General features: G+C 42.6%; 1 protein-coding gene across 3 annotated transcripts; it reads left to right on the plus strand.

The window, feature by feature from the left end:
* Positions 1 to 87: 87 nt before the first annotated feature.
* LOC115155695 (guanylate-binding protein 1) lies at positions 88 to 10,210 on the plus strand. Of its 3 annotated transcripts, none has more exons than XM_029702588.1 (11): positions 88 to 487; positions 809 to 1,008; positions 1,179 to 1,306; positions 1,454 to 1,563; positions 2,034 to 2,245; positions 2,740 to 2,982; positions 5,130 to 5,410; positions 5,523 to 5,735; positions 5,968 to 6,070; positions 8,993 to 9,117; positions 9,275 to 10,210. In XM_029702588.1, the coding sequence occupies exons 2-11, from the start codon at positions 837 to 839 to the stop codon at positions 9,758 to 9,760; spliced, it is 2,073 nt and encodes a 690-aa protein (XP_029558448.1). In that variant the 5' UTR covers positions 88 to 487; positions 809 to 836; the 3' UTR covers positions 9,761 to 10,210. The 3 variants fall into 3 exon arrangements, with proteins under 3 accessions (XP_029558448.1, XP_029558449.1, XP_029558447.1); XM_029702587.1 differs by having other exon boundaries at positions 91 to 487; positions 785 to 1,008; XM_029702589.1 differs by lacking the exons at positions 8,993 to 9,117; positions 9,275 to 10,210 and adding an exon at positions 6,362 to 6,992 and having other exon boundaries at positions 90 to 487; positions 785 to 1,008.
* The last annotated feature ends 3,190 nt before the right edge of the window (positions 10,211 to 13,400 follow it).

Here is a 13,400-nt window from a genome sequence, read left to right on the forward strand (position 1 = left end):
TTCATGTCGGAAATTGGGAGCTCGAGAGAGAGGCCCGATTTCCCGATTTGGAATTCCGAGATGGAAATAAGTCTCAGTCGAAGCTCGTTTTTTTCCTCCAGATTTCCCAGTTTACGTGAACGCACGGAAGTCGGAGATTTCAGAGTTCCGTGTTTTTTTTCTCTCCAGTTTCTAGTTCCGACTACCATGTGAAAGTGGCATTATTCCTAGTTGAACAATAGCTCGATAATTGGCTCAATAACGCCATTCACAATTGAATATTTCTATTGCATTTCCTTCTGACATTTTGAAAGATTTTGTTGATGAATTAAAAAGTAGCTTGCGTCAGTTCAATCTCTTATTGGACTGGTGACAATAAGTGAACAAAAATATATAGCCTAGGCAACTTTCACTTTCTGTTTCGCAGCAAATATATAGCCAGCAGGACACTGTTCCTCTGCGATTAACCTCAGTTGGTTTGGAGAGGATTTTTGGAGACGACTCCTATGTAAGTAGGACTGACGAATGCTGTACCATAGCAGGAAACCATTACATTTTTGCAGACGAATTATATAATGAAATTGAAGCTGACATTGGACAATAATTTAACTTCACTTCAACTGAATGTTGTATGCATATGGCTAAGCTGTTTCATGGTGCAGATCTTTTTAATAATATATTTGCATAGCTTATTCAGTAGTCCTAGACTATATTCACATTGTGAGCTTAATTTATAGAAGGAATCGATAATGAACTTTTATAAATAATTCACCTGAACTATATTTAATTAATAGTTTTATTATAGATTGACTATTTGTGGGAGCTGTAGGCTGATCATCCTGTGAAATCACTTGACCATGGATTCCCCAATGTGCCTGGTCGAAAACGCCGATGGCGAGCTTCATGTAGTTCCTGGTGCCATCAAGTACCTGATGGGACTGAACCAGAAAGTCATAGTGGTGGCGGTGGTCGGGCTGTACCGCACCGGCAAGTCTTACCTCATGAACAAGCTGGCTGGAAAGAGAAAAGGTGAGACTGAATCTGAGAAACAAATCAAAATGTACAGACTGCTTTGACCATCAGCTGTACCTCAATAGTCAATGCCCAATTAAATGTTTTTTTTAATCAGTACACTGGTTTAGAAATAAATTGTATTGCGTAATGTTTTTCTTAAAATGGTCTTTGAAATATTGATTTAGGTTTTGCCCTGGGAGCCACCATCCAATCCAAGACTAAGGGAATCTGGATGTGGTGTGTGCCTCACCCTGAAAAAAGAGACCACACCCTGGTGCTGCTGGATACAGAGGGGCTGGGGGACGTGGAGAAGGTGAGAGGTCAAAGTTCAGTCTCTTAACAATTCACATTACTAATCAGCACAGTGAACACATATCTAAACACACATCTATTTTAAATGATTTCATTTCATTTATCCATATCACCAATAGGCATGTTGCTGTTGTCATACTTGTTTCAGGGAGATTCTAAGAATGATGCCTGGATCTTCTCCTTGGCCATTCTGTTAAGCAGTACTCTGGTCTACAACAGTCGAGGGACCATCGACAATCAAGCCGTGGAGAACCTCCAGTATCCTTTAAACCAATATCAATTTCCCCATGGCAAACCTCCCCTGTTTACTCTCCTGTTGACTTTAAAAGGTGTACAGGTCACATGGGTAGGGGATGTTTCCCCCAACCAGACCATTTCTTAGAACTCCCTCTCATATTGAAAGTGAAAGTGCTGTATGTTTGTATATCTATTGGACACTGAGCAACATGTCCTTATAGACCTGGAGCAATATATTGTGTTACTGACAGCGTTAATTATGTGTTTGCAGATTATTCAACACACTGTACTTTGTTGGATCAATTCCCTTAGGGGTTACTCAGTGCATGTGGACACAGTCCATTCAAAAATAAACTGAAACTGCTCGTATGCTATAACTGTTGTATAGCAAGTCCTTGTACAACTGTAGCAGGCACATGTCAATGTAGACGAACGTGATTTTTTTTAAACTTTGGTAGCTTTTATCAGTCAATCCTCAACCGGCCCTATAGATATGTGAGTGAGCTGACAGAGCGGATCAAGGTGAATTCTTCCAGTGCAGCTTCATCCTCTCACGATGACGAGGAAGGAGGGGACGCCCAGTTTGTGCAGTTCTTTCCGAATTTTGTGTGGGCCATCAGAGATTTCACTCTACTACTCGAGATCGACGGTAGAAACGTCACCGAAGATGAGTATCTGGAGCATTCCCTGGAACTCAGAAAAGGTGACATTAGCACTAGCCACCACCCCAATGATCAACTGTGCACAGTGTCTAGAATAGTGCTCCCCATGAACAATTATTCAGTTGGAACAATCATTGTCACAAGAACAAAGAGGTTGAAAAACAAGATGATTGATATTTGCTCTGACACTTGCTAAATTACACGTTATAAAATCATTCCTATGGAAATGTATTGTAACACTCACAATCAAACAGACTCATAAATCAAATGACACAATTATTTTATCCAGTTTATTGGACAAAGTCTTCTGCCTCATGTTAATTTAAGCATATCTCTGTATATGCTTGTCTGTTAATGATTGTGTGTTTGGATGGTGAACTAAGAGCCAGTCTCCCAGACACAGATTAGGCCTCCAGACGAGATTCTCCATTGAACACACTTTTGTATCCAGGACAAGGCCTAGTCTGTGTCTGGGAAACCGGCCCTAAAAATAAATTAATGTCAACTGTAATGGTGAATGCTGACTATCATTCAGGTGGGGGTAAAAAGAACCTGATGTACAACCTCCCACGAGAGTGCATCCGGAACTACTTCCCCTCGCGCAAGTGCTTTGTATTCCCCACCCCTACAACTCCTGCCAAGATGCCCCATCTGGATTCCATGGACGAAGCTGACCTCTGTGGAACCTTCCGAAAGGTTGCAGATACTTTCTGCCGCTTCATTTTCCAGGAGAGCCGTACAAAAACTGTCAAAGGGGGCCACAAAGTTACCGGGAGAAGTAAGTCAAATATCAGCACATTCTGCACAGATGTATTGAATGTTTCAATAAGCATTTCTCTATGGCTGGCCATGCTTTCCTCCTGGATAACCCGGCTAACAGCTCCGCACCCCCCGCAGCTACTTGCCCAAGCCTCCCAAGCTTCTCCTTCACCCAAATCCAGACAGCAGATGTTCTGAAAGAGCTGCAAAACCTGGACCCGTACAAATCAGCTGGGCTAGACAATCTGGACCCTCTCTTTCTAAAATTATCCGCCGTCATTGTTGCAACCCCTATTACCAGTCTGTTCAACCTCTCTTTTGTATTGTCCGAGATCCCTAAAGATTGGAAAGCTGCCGCGGTCATCCCCCTCTTCAAAGGGGGTGACACTCTAGACCCAAACTGTTACAGACCTATATCCATCCTGCCCTGCCTTTCTAAGGTCTTTGAAAGCCAAGTTAATAAACTGATCACTGACCATTTCGAATCTCACCGTACCTTCTCCGCTGTGCAGTCCGGTTTCCGAGCTGGTCACAGGTGCACCTCAGCCACGCTCAAGGTACTAAACAATATCATAACCGCCATCGATAAAAGACAGTACTGTGCAGCCGTATTCATTGACCTGGCCAAGGCTTTCAACTCTGTCTCACAGTATTCTTATCGGTAGACTCAACAGCCTTGGTTTCTCAAATGACTGCCTCGCCTACTTCTCAGACAGAGTTCAGTGTGTCAAATCGGAGGGCCTGTTATCTGAAACTCTGGCAGTCTCTATGGGGGTACCACAGGGTTCAATTCTCGGGCCGACTCTTTTCTCTGTATATATCAACGATGTCGCTCTTGCTGCTGGTGATTCCCTGATCCACCTCTACGCAGACGACACCATTCTGTATACATCTGGCCCTTCTTTGGACATTATGTTAACAAACTCCAAACAAGCTTCAATGCCATACAACACTCCTTCCGTGGCCTCCAACTGCTCTTAAACGTTAGTAAAACTAAATGCATGCTTTTCAACCGTTCGCTGCCCGCACCCGCTCGCCCAGCATCACTACTCTGGACAGTTCTGACTTAGAATATGTGGACAACTACAAATACCTAGGTGTCTGGCTAGACTGTAAACTCTCCTTCCACTCATATTAAACAGCTCCAATCCAAAATTAAATCTAGAATTGTCTTCCTATTTCGCAACCAAGCCTCCTTCACTCACGCCGCCAAACAGACCCTCGCAAAACTGACTATCCTACCGATCCTCGACTTCGTGACGTCATTTAAAAAATAGCCTCCAACACTCTACTCAGCAAACTGGATGCAGCCTATCACAGTGCCATCCGTTTTGTCACCAAATTCCCATATACCACCCACCACCGCGACCTGTATGCTCTCGTCCGCTGGCCCTCGCTACATATTCGTTGCCAGACCCACTGGCTTCAGGTCATCTATAAGTCTTTGCTAGGTAAAGCTCCGCCTTATCTCAGCTCACTGGTCACGATAACAACACCCACTCGTAGCACGCGCTCCAGCCGGTATATCTCACTGGTCATCCACAAAGCCAACACCTGCTTTGGCCGCCTTTCCTTCCAGTTCTCTGCTGCCAATGACTGGAACAAATTGCAAAAACTGCTAAAGCTGGAGACTTATATTTCCCTCACTTGCTTTAAACATCAGCAATCTGAGCAGCTAACCGATCGCTGCAGCTGTACATAGCCCATCTGTAAATAGCCCATCCAATCTACCTACCTCATCCCCATATTGTTTTTATTTACTTTTCTGCTCTTTTGCACACCAGTATTTCTACTTGCACATCATCATCTGCACATCTATCACCCCAGTGTTAATTTGCTAAATTGTAATTACTTCGCTACTATGGCCTATTTATTGCCTTACCTCCTCATGCCATTTGCACACATTGTGTATATAGACTTTCTTTTTTTTCTATTGTGTTATTGACTGTATGCTTGTTTATTCCATGTGTAACTCTGAGTTGTTGTTTGTGTCGCACTGCTTTGCTTTATCTTGGCCAGGTCGCAGTTGTAAATGAGAACTTGTTCTCAACTAGCCTACCTGGTTAAATAAAGGTGTAATACATTTTTTTTTTAAATGTAGCCTATGTTATTGTACCACCAAATGTATACACTTATATTTTTCTTCCCGCCTCTATCTGATTGCAGTGCTCGGCCACTTGATTAACACCTATGTGGAGACCATAGCCAAAGGCTCTGTGCCCTGTCTGGAGAATGCGGTGCTGGCCATGGCTCAAATTGAGAACCAGGCTGCTGTGGATGAGGGCCTGGCGGTGTACCAGAGGGGCATGGAGGAGGTGAAGGCCTTATTCCCTGTGGACATGGGTCAGATTTCAGCTCATCACCTCTGCTCAGACCACCAGGCCACGCAGGCTTTCATGAAACGATCCTTCAAAGACGAAAATGGGGATTTCTTGAAAGCGTTGGCGGTAAGGGTCATCATTTCAGATCTGTGCCTGGTACAAACACTGCTTTAGTTCTTAACTCTGTCAAGGACCACTTTTTACAAATTCTTCCCTAAAACAGTCTTGACTCCTGCAGGTGGCCATTGCGAAGCACTACGCTGACCTTCTCATCCAGAACGAGGATGCCTCAGAGAAGAAGTGTGCGTCCCTTCTGGAGAAGCTGTCTGCTCCGATGGCCCAGAAGATTAAGGAGGGGATCTACGCTACACCTGGGGGATATGAGCTTTACTGCAATCACCATGACAACATGGTGGCACAATACCGGGCCGAGCCTGATAAAGGAGTTAGGGTAAGAATCCTTTCTAGGGCTGAAACACTCATCAAAAAATCCATATTAAACACGAGCTGTTCTCATCTTTCAGGCCGATCCACTTAGTTTCTATTCCGTAGATGGATTGCTGTTTCTATCAATCTCTGTTACTGTTATGATTCACATTAGCTTCCATCTGCAGCATCATACCAGAAACAGATAGCCATCAACCAATGATAAAACATGTTGCCTTTTGGGGTATTTTCTGCAGGCTGAGGAGATTCTTGAGCAGTTCCTGAAGGAGAAGAGTCTAGAGAAAAATTCCATCCTACAAGCTGACAAAAAATTGACAGAAAATGAGAAAAAGATCCACGGTAAGTCCAAAATATAGCATTGGGATGTTATTTTCTGCTTGAATTCAGGTTTCTGGTTGGAGTGACTTCTCACAATAAATATGTGATAATCTTGCACTTGCATGAAGTCAACATAGATCTGGGATGTTTGAAAGAGTACGTATGCGGGCTAAAGTTTAACCTAAAAGTTATGGCCTACTCCAGAACATGGAAAAGATCAGGGGCTGTCTGTTGACTCCATATGAAAGAGAACATGAGTAGTCTCGAAGTTAGAGTGTTTTCCTACCTCAACTCTTCCTTTGGACCATGCAGAGGAGAAGGAGAGGTCAGCTGTGCTGGAGCAGGAGAAGAAGGCTGCTGAAGAGAAACGGTTGGAGATGGAGCGCACCATGGAGGACGATCGCAGAAGCAAAGACGAGAAGTTGAAGCAGATGGAAGAGAAGATGAAGGAGGAGATGAAGCAACAGGAACGGGACTTCCACAGGGCCTTGGAGTGCAAGATGCAGGAGCAGAAGGATCTGCTGGAGAAGGGCCACAAGGAGAAGGCTGACTTAATGAGACAGGAGATAGAGGAGTTCAAGAAGAGCAACACCCCTGAGAAGGAAGGAGGTGGTTTCCTTGAGTCTACAGTCATGCCTGTTCTTCGACTTGGATTGGATGCTGCCAACACTTTCTTTCAATATAAGCTCATGAGGGGAGCTTTTATGAAGTAGAAACATTGTGTATTACTTGAGCATGTACACATTTGTTAGCTCTATCTTGCAATGTAAAGCGAAAAGTGAAGTTGATAGCCATGCTTAGAATCAGTATAAGCTTTATATGCAAGAGTAATGTATTATTTTTCTTATACAGTATATGTATTTACAGGTTTTGGTGAAATTATCACTGTATTAGTATAGCGCTTAAATCTAGAGGCTTTAATAAAAAAAATTCTAGACTATAACTAAGACTTATCTTTAATCGTAATATACACTGAACAAAAATATAAACGCAACAATTTCAAAGATTTTACTGAATTACATTTAAGGAAATCAATCAACTGAAATAAATTAATTAGGCCCTAATCTATGGATTTAACATGACTAGGAATACAGATATGCATCTGTTGGTCACAGATACCTTAAAAAAAGGTAGGGTGTGGACCAGACAACCAGTCAGTATTTGGTGTGACCACCATTTGCCTCATGCAGCACAACACATCTTTGCATAGAGTTGATCAGTGCATTGATTGTGGAATGTTGTCCCAGTCCTCTTCAATAGCTGTGTGAAGTTGCTGAATGTTGGCAGGAACTGGAACACAATGTCGATCCAGAGCATCCCAGAATTGGGACATTTTCAACTTCCAAAAATTGTGATCCTTGCGACATTGGGCCGTGCATTATCATGCTCAAACATGAGGTGATGGCCTCGGATTAATTGTACGACAATGGGCCTCAGGATCTCGTCACAGTTTCTCTGTGCATTCAACTTGCCATCGATAAAATGCAATTGTGTTTGTTGTCCGTTGCTTATGCTGGCCCACACCATAACCCCACCTCCACCATGGGGCACTCTGTTCACAACGTTGAAATCAGCAAACCGCTCACCAACACGACGCCCTACATGCTGTCTGCCATCTGCCCTGTACAGTTGAAACTGTTATTCATCCGTGAAGAACACACTTCTCCAGCATGCCAGTGGTCATTGAAGGTGGCCAAACTGCAGTCAGGTCAAGACCCTGTTGAGGACGACGAGCATGCAGATGAGCTTCCTGAGACAGTTTGTGCAGAAAGTGGATGTGGAGGTCCTGGGATTGTGTGGTTACACGTGGTCTGTGGTGTTGAGGCCGGTTAGACATACTGAAATGAACATTCAATTCTCTGGCAACAGCTCTGGTGGACATTCCTGCAATCAGCATGCCTATTGCATGCTCCCTCGACTTCAGACATCTGTGGCATTGTGTTGTGTGACAACTGCTCATTTGAGTGGTCTTTTATTGTCCCCAGTACAAGGTGCATCTCTGTAATGATCATGCTGTTTAATCAGCTTCTTGATATGCCGCACCTGTCAGGTGGATGGATTATCTTGGCAAAGGAGAAATGCTCAACAACAGGGATGTATCAAATTTGTGCAAAAAAATGTAGAGAAATAAGCTTTTTATTGTGTATGGAAAATTTCGGAGATATTTTATTTCAGCTCGTGAAATATGGGACCAACACTTTACATGTTGCGTTTCTATTTTTGTTCAGTCTTCTTTTTTGGTCTTATATTCTTTGAGAACGTTGTCTATTGAAGCAAAATATGATTCATTTGGAAATTATCATTTGAAGTTGTATATAAAATGCATATCAGTTTATAAATAAATTGTTTTGAATCCACTTTGAATCTTTTAGTGTTAATGTAAGTAGTAGTAGTCTGTTACTGACTCGCATCTGGAAAAACCCATTTATGCCTTCGTGGCCTGACGCACCTCCTTTTTGTTATTATATATTTTTTTATTGAACATACAATCTACCTGCAGTGAAGCCGCTCAACATTTACATTACATTCAGTCATCTAACAGGCTCCCATCCACAACGACCCACAATATCAACCAGGGTCCAAGCACCGCCCAAGGGCACGTCGACAGATCTTCCACCAAGACAAAATGGGGACCCGAACCAGCCACCTATCGGCCCAAGCTCCCAACCGCTAACCCTCCAAGATCCCCCCCACATTCTCCCGACAGCTGCCTCTTTACCATCCAGGACGTCACCCCCAACCCCCCCCCCAGCCAACAACAAAATTAACAAAAGAGAAAAACAAAGGAAAGCAACAATGCAAAAATGAAAGACATCAAGGACGCTCATCTTACTTTTATCTCAGATACTGGGCCACATTTTGGTGTTCAAATGGTTTTCAGACCATTAATCAATCAGTTTGCACTTGAGAAATAGCCATTGGCTACTGTCTTTTCTGACACAGAGGAGCAAGAGAAGAGAGCCCTGGCTGAACAGGCAGTGAAGATGGAGGCAGAGAAACAGCACCAGTTAGAGAAACTGATCCAGGAGAGGGAGAGGAGTCATCAGGAGGGAATCTGTCAGCTAGAGGTATGTAAGGACACTGGGAACCTATAGTATACCATGTCTCATAAAATGATATTTTTTAACTATAACCACAGATAGATTGTAGTAATTGAGGGAGGTAAACACAGTAGTCTTTGAGAAGATACAGCTTGCTTGTTATGTTGTCCCTCTGTGATTCTAGGCTAAGATGGTCCAGGAGGCGAAAGGGAAGCAACAGGAGTTGGAGAGAGCGCTAGATAGCAAGCTCCATGAGCAGGAAAAGCTGATGGCTAAGGGTTTCACAGAGAAAGAGGCAGCCATGAAGGAGGAGATACAGAGCCTGAGAGAGAAGGAGGAGGCCAAGCGCGAGGAGAAGGAAGAGCAGTCTCGTAACTTCAGAGCCATAGCACAGGGTGTCATGGAGAGTGTCAGCAATGGCTTAGGTCACTACTTTAACTATAAGAAAGCCCGTGAGCAACGCAAGGCGATTGTGTTCAAGGAGCAGGTCAGATTCAATCTCAAATCAGGTGCGGTTGACAATATCCCTGATAAGGAGCGCATGACACTCAAGCAAGACAAGATGGCCACACCCAAACTGAAAACAGGAGCAGTTGGCAACTCTAAAGACACAACTCTGCCCAAAGTCAACACAGGTACAACTGGCAAAAGCCCTGGCTCAGAGGTCTAAAGGATTCACCAGAGATTGGTCAGTGGTCCAGATCAGCAGCCACCCCTTTCTCCAGTCTCATCATTAACCAGAAGAGCCCAGTAAAACTACTAGGAAATAGTGCAACAGAAAGACTGCTGTACAATGGGGCCAAACCAGCTGTGACTTCACAGACGTCAGTTCCTCACATTCTAACCATTGATTTCTCATTCTGATAATATTACATCATATTTAAAAGTTATCATAGATTCATCTTAAAATTGGAGCGTTAAGATTTGTGTTTTGTTCTTGGATGTAGGGTAAAATAATTGAGCTTGCTGAACTTGTCGAGGTCAAATGTATTGTTCTATATTACACGTAAGGCTAAAATGAAACTGCTCATCTTCAATGCGCTTTTCACTTAAGGGTTGACCATTATCATGTTTTTTAATTGTGATTGTTGTTTGAATAAACCTTGCTTCATCTCTATTCGATACCTTTTCACATTTTCTCTGATCGGGTTAAGGATGACGCTAAACTTGTTTTAGTAGAGATATTGATCAATGGGGAGAACTGATGAACTGAACACCACCAGCTGAATCTCTACATGGAAACATAAGCACAAGCATTCACATGAAAAAGAGACACATCCTGTCTTTCAGTCACCTCATATCAATTTAATCAAATACAAACGTGTACATCAGCAGCAGGACAACAAGAGGAACTGTAATTATGGAATGATATGAACACATCTCTACTCAGATAATCAGTACCCAGATCAGCTTTAGGGCCAGGACGAGACATGCAGGAATGATTTTCATAAAAACTACTGATCTTCATTAGTGTGCTGCTTGGACACACCACGCACATCAAGACCTGAGGGGAATGTCACAAAGCAGGACCAAGGAGTTATCCACCTTACTTTGATAAACAGATATACTGTACTATAACCTGCTGAAAAAAACAGCATAGACCAGCATAGTCTAGTGACCAGCCTTTGTTGTGTTTTCTCTGGTGGCCAGCCTTTGATGTGGTTTGCTGGTTGGTGACCAGCCTTTACTGTGTTTTGGACCATAAACTTTTATTCACCCACAATTTACATTTAGAATGACTGTCAGGATTGGAGAAAAGAAAAACAGAGACTACCTAAACCAGTTAATCGGGAACAACCATTTCAGTAACGGTGCAATAAATCCAATTTACAGATTGGATTAGTTTAGAAAAAAGTATGTTATTTATCTTTGTGTAGCATAAAATAAATTAATTGATTAATAAATCAATCAATGTACATGCAAAAACACATAGGGAAACAAACTATTTTTAAGAAATCTAACTGCAACAGAGCATCCTGGGAAATATGATAATGAGAGGTGTGGTTTGGTCGACCAGCTTGACCATGGAGTATGCTATTGGCCAACAACTCAACAAACAGGTCCTGCTCTCCTTCGGTAAGGCTCGCTCTCTCTCTCTCTCTCTCTCTCTCTCTCAATTCAATTTGCTTTATTGGCATGACGTAACAATATACATATTGCCAAAGCTTACTTTGGATATTTACAATATTAAAATAATAATAAAAATTGTTAACAGGACAACGGTAACAATAATAACCGAGGGTCAAAATAACCATACATTGAACAATAACAATAAGCATACAGTAGAGGAAATGTGCAGGTTGATTGGTCTGTCCCTCATCTTATGGCAGGCAGCAATGTAGTGCGCTGCCAACCCACAGCTCTCTGCATCCTCCCCCAACAGGATGGGTAGTATATCCTCATCAGAGAGGTCTTTGAAACCTTGAATGAGGGTTTCAACTTTGGGGAAATGACACTCTAATTGTTTTATATTTTTTACATTTTGTCAGGAAATGCAGATCTGTCTCAGGTTCTGCTGTTGTGCAGTGGTTGCACAGCCTTTCCTCTACAGGGAGCCAGGTTTTCCTGTGTCTACCCTTCTCAATGGTAAGATTGTGCTCACTGAGCTTGTACTTTGACAAGGTTTTTTTTAAGGTTTTGATCAGTAACCAAGGTCAAATAGTTAACCACGGTGTACTGTCGATTTAGGGCCAGATAGCACTGCATTTTGCTTTGTGCTTGTGCTTGTGTTTCCCAGTAAGCAATGTAGTTTTGTTTTGACTGTGTTGTGATTTGTTTTATTCTGATTGATTGGATGTTCTGGTATTTGGTAGCATTTCCTTTAAATTGTTTAACTTGGGTCAAACATTTCGGGTAGCCTTCCACACGCTTCCCACAATAAGTTGGGTGAATTTTGGCCCATTCCTGCTGACAGAGCTGGTGTAACTTAGTCAGGTGTGTAGGCATCCTTGCTCGCACACGCTTTTTCAGTTCTGCCCACAAATTTTCTATGGGATATAGATCAGGGCTTTGTGATGGCCACTCCAATACCTTGACTTTGTTTACCTTAAGCATTTTGCCACAACTTTGGAAGTATGTCTCAAGTATGTCTCAAAGATGATGCTTCAATATATCCACATAATTTTCCATCCTCATGATGCCATCTATTTTGGGAAGTGCACCACTCCCTTCTGCAGCAAAGCACCCCTACAACATGATGCTGCCACCCCCATACTTCACGGTTGGGATGGTGTTCTTCGGCTTGCAAGCCTCCCCCCTTTTCCTCCTAACATAACGATGGTCATTATGGCCAAACAGTTCTATTTTTGTTTCATCAGACCGGCGGACATTTCTCCAAAAAGTACAATCTTCGTCCCCATGTCCCCAGTTGCAAACCATAGTCTGGCTTTTTTATTGTGGTTTTGGAGCGGTGGATTCTTCCTTGCTGAGCCACCTTTCAGGTTATGTCGATATAGGACTCGTTTTACTGTGGATATAGATACTTTTGTACCTGTTTCCTCCAGCATCTTTACAAGGTCCTTTGCTGTTGTTCTGGGATTGATTTGCACTTTTCGCACCAAAGTACGTTCATTTCTAGAAGACAGAACGCGTCTCCTTCCTGAGCGGTAAGAATGCTGCGTGGTCCCATGGTGTTTATACTTGCATACTATTGTTTGTACAGATGAACGTGGTACCTTCAGGCATTTGGAAATTGCTCCCAAGGATGAACCAGACTTGTGGAGGTCTACAATTCTTTTTCTGAGGTCTTGGCTGAGTTCTTTTGATTTTCCCATGATGTCAAGCAAAGAGGCACTGAGTTTGAAGGTCGGCCTTGAAATACATCGACAGGTACACCTCCAATTGATTCAAATGATGTCAAGTAGCCTATCAGAAGCTTCTAAAGCCATGACATCATTTTCTGGAACTTTCCAAGCTGTTTAAAGGCACAGTCAACTTAGTGTATGTAAACTTCTGACCCACTGGAATTGTGATACAGTGAATTATAAGGGAAATAATCTGTCTGTAAACAATTGTTGGAAAAATTACTTGTGTCATACACAAAGTAGATGTCCTAACTGACTTGCCAAAACTATAGTTTGTCAACAAGAAATGTGAGAAGTGGTTGAAAAACGAGTTTTAATAACTCCAACCTAAGTGTATGTAAACTTCCGACTTCAACTGTATATATATATTCCTAGTCATTGAACAAGTAAACTTTTAGTACAATAGGTGCATGTGTGTGTGTGTCCGTGTGTGCGCGTGTTTAGTGCAGTTTAGTGCAGATGTATTGGAGGAGCTGTTTAATCTCACTTAATCCTACAGGGTTCTCC

Source organism: Salmo trutta, chromosome 20 (assembly GCF_901001165.1).
Source record: "Salmo trutta chromosome 20, fSalTru1.1, whole genome shotgun sequence".
In the NCBI taxonomy this organism is placed as follows: domain Eukaryota; kingdom Metazoa; phylum Chordata; class Actinopteri; order Salmoniformes; family Salmonidae; genus Salmo; species Salmo trutta.

Bases quoted from the DNA above. Each gene is read 5' to 3' on its own strand.
- LOC115155695 (XM_029702588.1), top strand. From the start codon at position 837: ATGGATTCCCCAATGTGCCTGGTCGAAAACGCCGATGGCGAGCTTCAT. The intron at 2,983-5,129 runs GTAAGTCAAATA...ATCTGATTGCAG, and splicing joins CCACAAAGTTACCGGGAGAA to TGCTCGGCCACTTGATTAAC. The intron at 5,736-5,967 runs GTAAGAATCCTT...TATTTTCTGCAG, and splicing joins AGCCTGATAAAGGAGTTAGG to GCTGAGGAGATTCTTGAGCA.